Source organism: Phaenicophaeus curvirostris, chromosome 1 (assembly GCF_032191515.1).
Source record: "Phaenicophaeus curvirostris isolate KB17595 chromosome 1, BPBGC_Pcur_1.0, whole genome shotgun sequence".
Lineage (NCBI taxonomy): Eukaryota > Metazoa > Chordata > Aves > Cuculiformes > Cuculidae > Phaenicophaeus > Phaenicophaeus curvirostris.
In genome coordinates, this window is record NC_091392.1 from 129,384,392 (window position 1) to 129,398,311 (window position 13,920).

Sequence of the window (13,920 nt, forward strand, 5' to 3'; positions counted from 1 at the left end):
GACCCCTTTTACCATTAACACTGGATTCAGAGTTTATGGAAGAAAAAAACAGACATGCAGGACACATGGGACATATGTGAAATAGAACATTCCTAGCAGCTACTATCATCTATGTCTTCCACAACTTCTAACAACAGCAGAAAAACACATTCCTCAGAGATTCTCACTTCTCAGAATCAGAATCAATTTTGGACAACTCTGCACGGTAGATCCAACACTTGGTGTCTTGTAGTCCTCATTCTGACAGCAGTGGCAGAAAGTGCTTCAAGTTGCTAAAAATCCCAAGAGTTAGTGTCCAAGAAGAGACAAACACCTCGCACAGAAACCCTGACATATCTTTTCCAGCTAGACAACAGCTACCACATCCAGTCTTCTTGAATAGACTAATTGAAAATACTGCAAAATCTTCCCCCTCCCAAAAAAACATAAAAAATCCCACCAAAAACCAACCAAACAAACAAAAAATAGTTTTTCCAGGTTGCCTTAATACAAAGGTACCACAGAGTCTCATAGAAGCTGTAGTTTTGATGTTCCCACACCCTTGCAATTTCTCAGTAGATAACATTTCTGAGGCACCACATCTCCCTTCTGAACAAGCTGCCTGGCCACACCATCACTGCTAGATGTAACAGCAGAATTAGTCTAATGAACAGAAAGAAACAAGGGGTGATATACATGAACAACCCCTTTCCCAGAACTTATGTATTTAAGATGTCACAGTGATTTAACACTTAAGCAGCTCAAAACAAAGTATTTTGATTTAGTTCAATAAATCTAAACATTTCCAAAACAACTTCTCTTGCAAACACTGATTACAGTTAAATTTGTCCCGATATTCTGACATTTTCCATAAAAATGTAATTTTCACTTTTGTTGCACCTTGGAGACAAAATAAGACTCTACTAATACAGAAGAAAACAGAGACTGTGTTACATAAGACGCATTTTTGCTACAAAATCCTGTCACTGCACTCCCCGATGAAGAGCCCTTCCTCATCTTATACACCTTATACCCCACCATACCACAAATGAAAATTCTTCTTTAGTTGACAGTTATGGATTATTTTTATAATATTGAAAAGTTGTCAAAAGACATTCTTAACTGAAGGTTATTGTAGGTAACTAGATCACATATGGTGTGTGTAGAGGACACTTTCTGCCCTTCCTTGATTTTATACTCCATTTTATTTGAATCAACTCATCACTTGGAAAAGTGACTTAAAATTTTCTCCACCATATCACTAAACAAACCCTAAAATTATCATCATTTCGCCTAGCATGCTTGCACCTTATGTGCTGAAATGCATCCTTCAGCCAGTGAGAACCTACTTGTTTGTATCTAAACCAAGCGTTCGTCCTCAATTCATCTAAAGAGGACAGGACTTCAAAGCAGCAACATCAGACAGAGTCAGAGACAACAATGTCTCCAGTGCCCATGTAACATATGCCAACACTTTATAGCATATTTAATATCATGACTTGTATTTGCATTTCTATCTGTACCTAGTAAGGAAAAGGCAGCCTATGTCTATTAAAATATAAAGATGTTCATATAAAGGCAGCAATTATTCAAAGACTAGGGAAAGAAGGAAAAAAAAATTACACATTGAGTTGTTTTTGCCTTCCTCCCCATTTATTTTTATTTTTGGCATTTGAAAGTTCCAAGAACTTCACCTTTTACTGCTCTATTGCTGTTACTGTTGGTAATAAAATCATTCTGACTGTATTTGTTATCCCACTGCCCTCATCCTGTTTTGCAAATGACTAGACACATTGTTTTATTCTGACAGACCATCATCTTGGCTTCCATAGGACATCATTGTGTAAATTATGCCAGAAGTAAATAATGCATGAAATGTGAAATGTTACCTATGCCAAAGCTGATCTAATGTTTCATGGTGTGGAAAGACAGACTAAGGAGAAGAAAAGATTAAAAAAAAACCAACCTAAATTCATTTGAAAGGCTCATGCCAAAAACCACTTGAAATTTATGATAATAATAACAAAGTAACATTACAGACATTTGCTATTGAAATAACAATTCAGCTTCATGACTCATCCTGTAAGAAGTAAGCAGACACCATGGACCATGTTCAGACAGCTTAAATTCAAGCTCAGCCGAGTGTTTCCCACTAGCCAACTCTCAATTTTCAGCGCAGCCAGGTCAGTGTGTCTGAATGCAGTTTCAAGTATGGCCCTGCTCAAAGGAATAGCTCCTCACCACCTCCTATCAGAGAAGAGGACCAATTTAGGTGCATGTTCAGGCTGTAAGACTATGCAGATGCAAAGGTAAGATGCTAGAAGAACCATTTGCAGCTGTTTTGGATATGGGGAGACTGTGCAGGGCATGAAAAAAACCCAAAGACACAGATGAAAAATAAAGAAGCAGAGAAAAAACACTGAATATGTGCTTTAGTAGTCGGGCTAGCCTGAGTTTCTCAAGACCCTTTGCCTTAAAGATATTTGCTAATCATGCTGCTGTAAGTGGGGCACTCTTGTAGCTCTGCTCAGTAATTTATATTCATTAGGAAGGCCACTGAATGACTTATTCAAGTACAACATCAATTTACCAAGCAGCGTGTAACCCTGGGGTAGCTTTAGGCAGGCCTAGCCCCAACTGAAGAGAGCCCATTGCACACCACAGGCGCGCTCTCCACAACGTGACATCCTGCTCTGCTTGTCAGAGACAGCTTCTTCAGCACTTCTCTCCAAACATACCACTCAGTCTAAAGCAACTGGCAGCACGAAGCATCTTAATGTCTGCAAAACAGATTCATGGGAGAAAGAAGTTCTCTAAAATACTACTAAAGGCCAAAGAGATAAAACCCTAATTTCATTTTGGTTTGTAATGGAACTATCTACTTATTTTTCCAGATAAAGATCAGTCTCTGATCAGACTCCAAGGTATAAACTCTGAAAATATTAATTTAGTTCAGCTGAAAAACTTAACCAAGATAGATTCCTGAAAGAGGGAACAAGCATTTCTGAGACAAGAAATCAGAATAAATAACCTATTTAAATTTAAAGTAGTATGAACTGAGAAATATGTTTGATAACAATATTTGTAAAGCAAGATTCTTTGATGTATTAACATCTACACATACCAGCAGTGTGGTAAAATAAAACATTAATGAGCAATATGTGCTAGTTCAACTTCTGAAGACAGTCAAACAGTTGGAACAGCTGAGTTAGTGGATAATTAACTAGGAAAGGTTGCTGGAGTAGAAAATCAACTGTGGATAAATAGTAATCCCCTCTTCCTGAACAGAAGAGCATTATTCAGGAGCATTTTTTGGTGACCACTGCATAAAAATGAGCACTCTGTTGGGAAGGTTCCCCCTTCCTTGCCTCCTGCAGTTTAGATACAATGACAAGGTGGAAGGATGTGGAGGGGCGAGATCCATTCATTCTGTCATCTGGCCGACCAGAAATAATCAGCTAAATCACTAACTGCAAATTATACTTAGTTTATTTACACAAGTTTTTAAAAGGCAAAACATGTTTTTGTAAACTTCTAAATGTTTGTATGCATAGAAAACAAAACCCAACATATTCCTTGGCAGATGAGGACAGTCTATTGATTCCTGTTTTCATCTAAATTTAACGTTGCATATATCACATGCACCTACACAAGTAGATGTATCTCTTACTAAAGATTATAACGGAGCAAATGAATTAGTAAATAAAAATTAAGATGTATGTTAAGCTACGTGGTTGCTTAAATACGTTTTAAAACACTACTTGCTAGTAAAACCAGAAATGTTATCATATTTTTTTAAAAAAATCTTGATTTAGTCATGACTAACACTCTTCTGCCAGCAGTGTGTGCACTAGATTCCACCACAGAACCAGGTGAATTCTGTTTGTATCCTTTGCAAAACAGATTGTGAACAACATCAATCAATCTGTATGTAAACATCATGATATTGACAGCATTCTGCTGCAGACACATGCATGAGTGAAAATGGTTATACTTAACTGCTCGGTGAACCCACTGCACTTAACACAAGTATTGTGACAAAACCACCAATTAAAAAAAAAAAAAATAAAACACCCAGCCATTCCTCATCATCATTACTTCATACTGCAGCAATCTCTCATGAAGGAAGTTATTCATTTTCAACCCGAAGGATCTTTATCTTTCATTCCTCATACAGAATTATTTTAAATCACCAGCACAGCATGCATTATTTTATTTAAAAATAAACTAATTAACTCATATTTCGCTGTGGCGACAGTTAATTACCGAAGGCTGCAGACCTTAATCAGGCTAATTCCAACCATCCTACTGAATGTCTGTGACAAGCAGGTCTAGGAGTCTCTGGTTTTACAGACCGGTCTGAAACACACTTTGGAAGGAACAGCTTCTACAAATCTCTACTGCCTAACTCAGCCTTGAGGCACTCAAAACTGCCGGTCTTGTAAGCAGAGACTACTAAATGACAGTTTAAATGATAAACAATAGTTTGAAGATGTACTAGGAACTGCATTTTTTTTAAGGGAATATATCATCAAGATTGATTCAGTTGAAGTTTCACCTTTTACTTTGGTATAATTCAGATTATTTTTTTTATATAAATAATAATGCTATTTTTTTTACATCTGGTTTTTACACTTTTCTACTCAAATAAACACAAGTTTGCTTTTCACTCTAGAAAGGCAATGAAAGTCTGGGGGATTGTTGCCAGAAGTACTGATGCTGAAACATCAGTTTTCCTTCACTCTTCTTGCTGTACAGCTTACGTGAAACTGTACCCCCACCTTTTTGTTTCTTCCTGACTCAAAGACACCAGTAGGATGTAATTTCTCCATGTGTACTCTACCCCAACATCACTTTTTGATGGACCTACGGTTAATCAGTCGGCAAAATCACATTTCCAGCACTAGCATAATGCCTAATTCTGTCAAGGAGCACAACACAGCAAGTTTTGTCATTTATAATGTAACAATAAGTTCAGATTTCCCTCACTTAAAAAGTTCCCATTTCAACTGCCACAGTTCTTATTCTTTTCTGCTTATCTGAGGCAGACAGTTAATCCCTCCCCAGCTCTCATGCAGGTACTAATTTATGCTTATGGAATACAAAAATATATTGGCCTTTATCCAACGAAATATCAACTTACCAATTCTTTTAAATCTATTCGCACTTCTCCTTTTTGAAAACAAAACCACAGTTAAACTGTAGAGTTGTAACTATAGAGACAAGTCGTGATAAACAAAAATTAACTCACAAAGCCTTGAAAGAAAAGCAAGATTGCTGGTCTGTGTTCTCTATTCACACAGAGCTGGAAGGAGAGTCCCAGCTAAAAAATGCAGTGTCTGTGTAGCTCCAGCATCATACAATTAGTACTTGTCATCCCCAGAGCTCAAAATAACAGTGTCTTCATTTGCAGAGGAAAGAACACATTTTCTTAAGAAAACCAGATCTCTGTGCTGATAGTGCAAGTCCACAAATAGGATTAAGGTTCATAAAACTAGGAATTACAGATACCATCAGACAATCAAATGAGAATTAATCAAATAAGTCAGAAACTTATAGAAACATTTCAGCGTAAATCTTGAGTCCAGTCCTGCTCCCTAATTTCTTAAGACAAAATTTTCAGAGACCACAGTAATACCAACAAACAGTAAAACTAAAACAAGGTACCTCCTTTGCTGATCAGTGGGCCATGACTCTATAAAGCACTGTTTCATCCAAAATCCACACAGACATGAGCCCATTAGTATTGGGCAACTGTAACAAATGCACCTTGGTGTCCTGGACTCAAGAGGCAGACACTGTACTCACCAGTACAGCCAGCTTCAAAACAGGATCATGAACTGATTGCCCCAAATGAGACAAGGTAAACCAGGGTCCGTGGCACAGGGGTTAGTGGATTACTGACATCCCAATACACTCGAGAGAGCATAATCAAATAGATCTCTCAAAGGAAAAAGGTCAGAAGCCCCAGACCTCTTGCCCTTGCAGGCACGTGAAGCTGCTGATGTCACCTACTGACAGCCACCAGAGGTGCCTCCTGTCCCGAGACTCATTCACTTCTTCATCCTTTCCTCCCTCCCAACTGCTAGCATACCTTTACCTGCCTTCTCCTCCTCAAGATGTGTTACCAATACCAATCTATATAACAAAGTATGCTCTGGAATTGCCTTTGCTTCAGGTGTTTTTTTTGTGGCCTCAGTGAGGTCAAAACATTTATTTTCTTCAGGACTTCTCTCTTTGCACAAATTAATTTCTTTTTCCCATTTATGAAGAGCCAAAGCACAGGGAGCATCACTTTCAACTCGATCGACATGGGTAAATGTCGATGTAGCTGATGCTCTGGTTTCTTCTATTTCTGACAGTCTCTCTAACTGCACGGCAATTGACTAGTCTGCTCCTTCGTCCTTTGACATAAATATTGTAAAAAAAAAACCAAACCAAATCCTAGCACAGATCTTTCACACAAGAGATTATAGGCATCTTACACAATTACTTTAAAAGCCTCTGGTGAAAGATCCGCCACAGGCTTTGTGCAAGTCTAAATAAAATCTGAATGGTTCTGCCTTGAACCACACTACATGGCTAGTCAAAGACTTCCAGTACACAGCCAAGGTATGATTACACAGCACACAAAAAACACGTTGTCCTGTCCCTGACATGCCCTTCTCAGTCCTGTGAAACGTCTGACGTTTTTCATTTTAGTGCTAACTTCAAGCATTTTCACAGAACTGAAATAACTCTTGCTGAGTTCATTCTTTGATCCCTGCTTTAACGTACGTTACACAGGTACAACCTCTGCTGTACCCTACTGCCAGCAGAATGGCTAGCATTAACAAATCTAAATTCAATCACTTCATTCCTTCATTCTTACCAAGACCTAGGACTCACAGGTGCACACCATCTGCTCCTACTGACCCGGCTGCTCTTGGATTTTTTCCATTTATTCCAGCATTTCCTCTTCTGGCATATGCTCTCCCAGTTCCTACCTGCTCTCTATTATCTAGCCTCTTCCACATAAATAACCTCTTAGATCCTGCCAACTAACCCTAAACCAAACAAAATCCTTCCCTGATTGCTCTTTGGGAGCTTGCGGCATCGCTTTTCCCACAGGAATTGCCATCTTTAATAGCAGGACAGCAGCCGGGATGAACCCACATGATTTCTGTCCAGACTGCAAACCCTGTTGTTAAAGAAGGTAGAAGGAAACTTCCCGTGATGCTTGTGAGCATCTGTCCAATCAACAAGAAATCTCAAAGACTGTATAAGGAAAGGGTCAACTCTTTGCCAAAGATTTATCTCACTTACTACACAAGTACAAATCCCTGAAGACAAGAGCACAGGTTCAAAACTTTGCCATGGCATTAAATGACAATTCTGGAAGTGTACTACTAATTTGGAAAACCACTCCTCAATGAACACCTTGAGAATACAAAATCTTTAAATTGCATATCACTTACAAAAGGGTCCATAGGTGCCTCTGGTTACAGCCCACACAAAGGGCAGGGAACAGTGTTAAGTACCTTCTGAACTGTGCAGGCTCAGTTTCATAGAAATCCAGGATGAGTTTCCAATCCAAATCTCCCCTTTCTGACATGGCAAAACCCAGCATGACCGTTTTTCACTCTGTCAGCTGGGATGCCTGCATATTAAGCACTAATTGTGACAGATGGGGATTTTAAAAAGCTTTTTTTATAAAAACAAATGAACCAAAAAAAAAAACAAAACCCACAAAAAGTTTCATGGTCAATAACTATTTCAAATCAAACATGTTATCCCAACCCAAACAAGCTTCTTCTGTCTAAAACCAGTGTTCTCTGACCAGCAGAAAACATATACCATGAACCACTGTGCCTTGTCCCCACTGCTGTTACAATGGCAGGGGTCTTTAAACAGAAGCTATTACATTGCATTTTTGGAGGATGGTAGAAGATAAAATACCAGCAAATATCTCAAACTATCTTGTGGGGTTTTCCTTACCACAATATCTATATTTCCAATCTTATTTTCTTAAAACACACTACATTAATTCAGTTTTTTCTTAAGTTCTGGTAAGTGTTAGTAAGAATACCTGACAGCAGTGGGTTTTGAAGGCAGGCGTTCTAGTGACAGAGCAGAATGCCACTGCGATTAGTGCCATATAAACAAGAGGGGGAGGAAAGGAAGGAGAAAGAGAAACAGCCCCAGATCCCACAGGCCTTATTATCTGAATATTTCTGAAGCCAATTACAGGCTTGTTTCCCAGTAACATTCTCTTCACAGCATAAATATACCTAGAAATAATCTAAACTACTGGAAAACAACAAGAACATTAAAAAAAACGACCACGTTTTCAGGCTTACATCGCACATTACAATCAAAATGCCCCACTAAACAAACTATGATAAAAATATGATAATAAATTTCACTTAAATTATAAGGAACTACATAACAAAAATAAGAGGTTTTTCCCTATAAATCTTTGAAAAAAAAATTGGCTAATACCAAAGTGACAGATATTTACTAACAGGATCTTAACAATTTTCTTATGTATGCCATATATGAAATTAACTGCCCTCTTCTTCTTCTTTGCAAAGATAAATACCCTTGACATATCATCATTTTCATTCAGAATAAGGCATGTAACATGACTTTATATAAGTCATTATGAGGTTTCCTGACAGCAGAGGAGTTTAGTACTCTCAGATAGTGGCCAGGTAGAACTATACTTCAGCTCAGTTGCAACATGACAATTCTTTTCTGCTTGATAAATAAAAACTACTGAAGGAAAACAAAACACGCTTATATCTTGTAAATAAAAACAAAACTAAAAGACAGGATTAGTTTGCTGTCAGAAATATTATGCAACTACAGTGCATTAGCCAAACCACTAATCCACAGGTGGAAGAGACTGCAAGCCCAGCTCTGCCCTGTCACTGGAAACTGGGTGGCACAAGCCTTCTCACACCTTGACCAAGCACCTCCTCAAAACTACGGAAGATTTTACCTCTTTGCCTCTCTCGGGAATCTCTTCAGGGACTCTGATGCTATCAGAGCCCCTCATCTCCTGCCTAAAGGTGCTCGCTCTGAAGAACAGACGTATAAAAAACCCACGTCATTTTCCTACAGGTTTCTTTCCCACCAAAACAACACTTGAAAAACAAATTGCCAGCAGTTAACCACATCGCACATCCTTCCCAGCTCTGCAAACGCATCCATCCTTATGAGTTCCAGGGGCCTTTTTTAAAAAGTTAATGGTATTCCCAACCCAACCCTGGAGATTGTTGAAAGCATCATCCCGTGCTCCGTCCAGTGTCAAAGCACGGCGCTTATCCCTAATACACACGGGAGGGAGGGAGGAGAGACACCAGTACCGAACACTGGCAACATCAGTGGCTCCTCTGGAAGAAAAGAAGGGACTCAAAGCAGCCCCGGACACCACCGGGGGCGAAGCCGGGCACCGCAGGGCAGCGGCTCCAGGGCACCGGAGACCGAACTGTGCGGCGGGGGCAGCGACAGCCCCAACTCCCGCAGGAGGGAGGGAGGGAGATAGGGAGGAAAGGAGGGAGAGAGGGAGAGAGGGAGATAGGGAGGGATAGAGAGATGGAGACGGAGGGAGAGATAGGGAAGGAGGGAGAGATAGGGAAGGAGGGAGATGGGGAGGGAGGGAGATGGGGAGGGAGGGAGGGAAAGAGAGGGAGGGAGGGAAAGAGAGGGAGGGAGGGATAGGGAGGGAGGGAGGGATAGGGGGAGAGACAGGGAGGGAGGGAGATGGGGAGGGAGGGAGATGGGGAGGGAGATAGGGAGAGATATGGAGAGAGGGAGAGATACGGAGGGAGGGTGAGAGAGGGAGGGTGAGAGAAGGAAAGAGAGATATGGAGAGAGAGATATGGAGAGAGAGATAGGGAGAGAGAGATATGGAGAGATATGGAGAGAGAGATATGGAGAGAGAGGGAGGGAGAGAGAGGGAGGGAGAGAGAGGGAGGGAGAGATATGGAGAGAGAGATGGAGAGAGAGAGATGGAGAGAGAGAGATGGAGAGAGAGGGAGGGAGGGAGAGGGAGAGGGAGATGGGGAGAGGGAGATGGGGAGAGGGAGATGGGGAGAGGGAGATGGGGAGAGGGAGAGGGAGGGAGAGAGCACGTCCCGTCCCGTCCCAACAGGTCCCATATCATCCCGTCCCCTCCCGTCCCCCCGGTCCCGCCCCGCACCTGGCTCGCCGTGCCCGGGGGCAGCGCGGGGGCCCGGAGCCGCCCTCCCCCGCCGGCGCCGGGCGAGAGGAGCCGGTGTCCGCGCCGCCGCTCGCCCCGGCTGGGCGGCAGGAGGCTCGGGCCGGGCCCCGCTCCATCGCGGGGCGGTGCCGGGGAAGGTGCGCTCCCCGCCCGGCTCCACCGCCCCCGGACCGCCCCTTCCCGGGACGCCGCTCCGCCTCCCCCCCCCCCCCTTTCCTTTTTGTTGTTTTGGTTTTTTTTCCTTTGTTATTCGAGTTGATTTGGGTTTAACCTTAAGTACCGGCAGCCCGCAGCTGTCGCCAGCCCGGCGATGCGGGGCAGAGGCGGCAAAGCCCCCTCAGGGGGCGGGCGGGCGGCCTGGCCCCATCCCCACCGCCCCCCCGGGACCGGGACCGGGGGGCAGCGTCCGCCCCAGCGCCTAATCCCGTCGTGGACATCAATCCCGGCGGGCCCTCCTTCCACCGCTGTTCCGAGCGGTACCAGCAGTACCGTTTCCGAAAGAACCAGATGCTGCTGAAAATGGAGCGTGGATGCTGCAGTGAGAAAATGCAACAACAAAATACCCTGAACTGGCGTCTTGGCTTGTATCAGAAACGGCGTGACCAGCAGGGCCAGGGAGGTTATTCTCCCTCTGTACTCGGCACTGGTGAGACCGCTGCTCGAATCCTGTGTTCATTTCTGGGCCCCTCACCACAAGAAGGATGTTGAGGCTCTGGAGAGAGTCCAGAGAAGAGCAACAAAGCTGGTGAAGGGGGCTGGAGAACAGGCCTTATGAGGAGCGGCTGAGAGAGCTGGGGTTGTTTAGCCTGGAGAAGAGGAGGCTGAGGGGAGACCTCATTGCTCTCTACAACTACCTGAAAGGAGGTTGTGGAGAGGAGGGTGCTGGCCTCTTCTCCCAAGTGACAGGGGACAGGACAAGAGGGAATGGCCTCAAGCTCCGCCAGGGGAGGTTCAGGCTTGACACCAGGAAAAAATTTTTCATGGAAAAGGTCATTAGGCACTGGCAGAGGCTGCCCAGGGAGGTGGTTGATTCACCTTCCCTGGAAGTGTTTAAAAGACGGATGAATGAGGCACTGAGGGACATGGTTTAGTGTTTGATAGGAATGGTTGGACTCGATGATCCTGTGTGTCTTTTCCAATCTGGTGATTCTAAGATTCTAATGGACAGCCGAGACGGTTCAGCAGAGAAGCAGCTCCCCGTGTTCTCTGTAGTTTTTGCTTTAACATGAAGGGCATGTTTATGGAGATAAGATTCATCTTGATTACTCCTCTGTTACCACTGAACACTGGTCCCTCTTACAGGTCAATGTTCCTCTTACAGGTCAAGCACCACCTAAAAAGTCAAGTCACGACCCAACGTGAGAGGGCTGGATGCAGCCCAGTGACCTCTTGTGGGTCTCATGCTGCTTTCAGCATTTCTTGGGGAGGGAATCAACCTGAAGGTGAAGCTTGTGAATGACGGTGACTCACAGAAGAGTGAGCAGCTCTCTTCTCTGCAGCTCGAGGGCTGAGATGCAGCCAGACCCAGGAGAAACCAGATGACCTGCTACTTGCTCACGGTCCTGCACCATGAGCGACGTGTGGCTAGCGTTAGCCATGTTCATAAACACAAACCATTTAGCAAGTCAGTGTTGTTTAGTCTCTGTATGCTTGCTTGCTATTCATTCTCAGAAAATAAAAAATGCAAATGTAATAATTTTACATAAAGTTTTTACTAGAACATATTTGGTTAGGGTTACTTCAGTTAAAATTTCTATCAGTTTAATTCATGGTCTGTAAGCATAAAAAAAATTTGCTAGATCATCATCTATGTCCTTGTTAGCCAAGACCTGTTCTTTCTTTTTAAAACATTCTTTAAACTACTTTACCCTCTCAATACCATGCATCTGTGCCTCCTTCTAATCTGCAGGAAAACACACAAACTCTTAATTCCTCTAATCTGAAATGAAGGTCTGTGCCTGTCTTTACAGTGTTTGGAACATATAATGGGTTGGTAGCTGGAGTTATTGATGGGTGAATAATTGATGACTGTGTTTAAGGATGGAGTGTTATGGAGAAATCTGTATTCCTTTAGGGATAGTGAAATGTCGTGGTATTTCCTCATTTTAAAACTTATTGTTTATAAGAAGGACAAGACTATTTCAGAAACTGAATCTTGTAGCCTGACTTAAAGTGAAAAAGACCTGTAGTAGCTCAGAAAAATTCTGAGTCCTTGTGAGAAGGCTCTGCAGAGCAGAGTGATCAACCTCTTAACTGTTCATCACCTGGAGAGTCCTAAGATGTTACTGGACCTTCTCTGTATCCTCAGTCAGGTACACAATACTGCTTGAAGGACATAGTACCAGCAATGTGGATATGATGCAGGGCTTTACTTAACTGTTGCCATATTTAGGTATATGACTATCATGAAAACAGAATAGCATCCTCAAACTAGCTTCTGTGAGGACAGTTGTTTTACAGCTGAACTTGAACAAGAGAGATGTTACGCTGGCAAGCAAAGAAAAATACTGTCAATGATTTGTGCTAATTGTACATTTTGCTGTGCTTGAAGATGCTCATCAATAACTGATCAGCTCAGTACTTGTGATGCTAATGCCTCATCACAAAGAAATATTCCCTTCTCCAACACCCCAGCAGACACTGTTTGACCTTTGTTGATGCATCCGCCTTGTTTTTTTCTAAGTATTTCTAAGGTGGACTATGGCAGGAAGATACTGGAAACACCCACTGTCCCAGAACACAATAGTCTGTCTTACCAGCCACACCTCATATTGCACGCAAACACAGCTGCTTTTTTTCCTTCTTTTTTTTTTTTTCCCCCTTTGGACAATTTTCTCTTCTTTCTTGACCTGTAAAATTTGCATTCCTCTCTCCATACATCCCACTCTACTCAGAAACAGCAGATGGCTGTGTTCAAAAGCAGTCTACCCCGGTATTGTAATACCCAACCTGTCGTCTCCCAGACACTAAAGAAGTGAACCCCCACAATCTGAGGGAGGAGGCGAGGAAATCCATCCCTCTTGTTTCTGCATAAGGCGTTAGCTGTGACCTAATCAGACTTAATGGGAATACAGGGAGTGCTCAGGTGTCTGCCTGTCACCTCTGAATTACAACAGTATGTCAGTGCTCAACTCAGTAGTGCCAACTGCACCGATTTACTCTGCTGAACCCGATACTTACATGGAGCTTTAATCCACCCTGGGTGCCAGAATTCCTTTTTACACAGTCCAGTGCACCTCAGTTTCCTCTCTGTGCAATGGTATTAAAAATCCTCGCATGCTTTGAAGTTCTTGCGAGGGTACATTAGCTCAGACTGTGAGGCACTTCATAATAACAGAAGCCGTACAAGTATCATAGGAAGAGAGTTTCAACCTTCCTGTTTACAGGGAAGTTGTAATGTCATTACAGGTTACAAAACCTCCCTGTAACTAAGAAATTCTGCATGTTAGTAAATCAAAACAATTCAAATATTTATTGTTTGCGGCGGAAAAAATAATGTCAGTAATGTAAACTGGGTTGAAATCTGACTTATCAATGCATGATTAAGATCTGTGTGTGGTCCTCCTCTCCTTCTCTCCCCACCCAAATAATAATGCAATGATTTACTCTAAACCCGGCCAGCAGCAGTCCTGCAAACAATTGTGTGATCGTGTGTGGGAGGGAGACTGAAATCGTAGTGAAAAAAAATGAAATAAACATTACTTCACAGACATGCTATTAGGAATAGTAGTAAT

The 13,920-nt window shown here is 42.5% G+C and overlaps 1 protein-coding gene across 1 annotated transcript in view; it reads right to left on the bottom strand.

The window, feature by feature from the left end:
* The window catches only part of REPS2 (RALBP1 associated Eps domain containing 2), a 101,709-nt gene extending 89,925 nt beyond the window's left edge, over positions 1 to 11,784 (bottom strand). Inside the window, exons 1-2 of the mRNA XM_069854618.1 lie at positions 11,657 to 11,784; positions 10,166 to 10,427 (exon numbers count right to left, since the gene is read on the bottom strand). Coding sequence (XP_069710719.1) covers positions 10,166 to 10,427; positions 11,657 to 11,784 — 390 coding nt within the window. The remainder of the gene's footprint in view (positions 1 to 10,165; positions 10,428 to 11,656) is intronic.
* Positions 11,785 to 13,920: the final 2,136 nt, after the last annotated feature.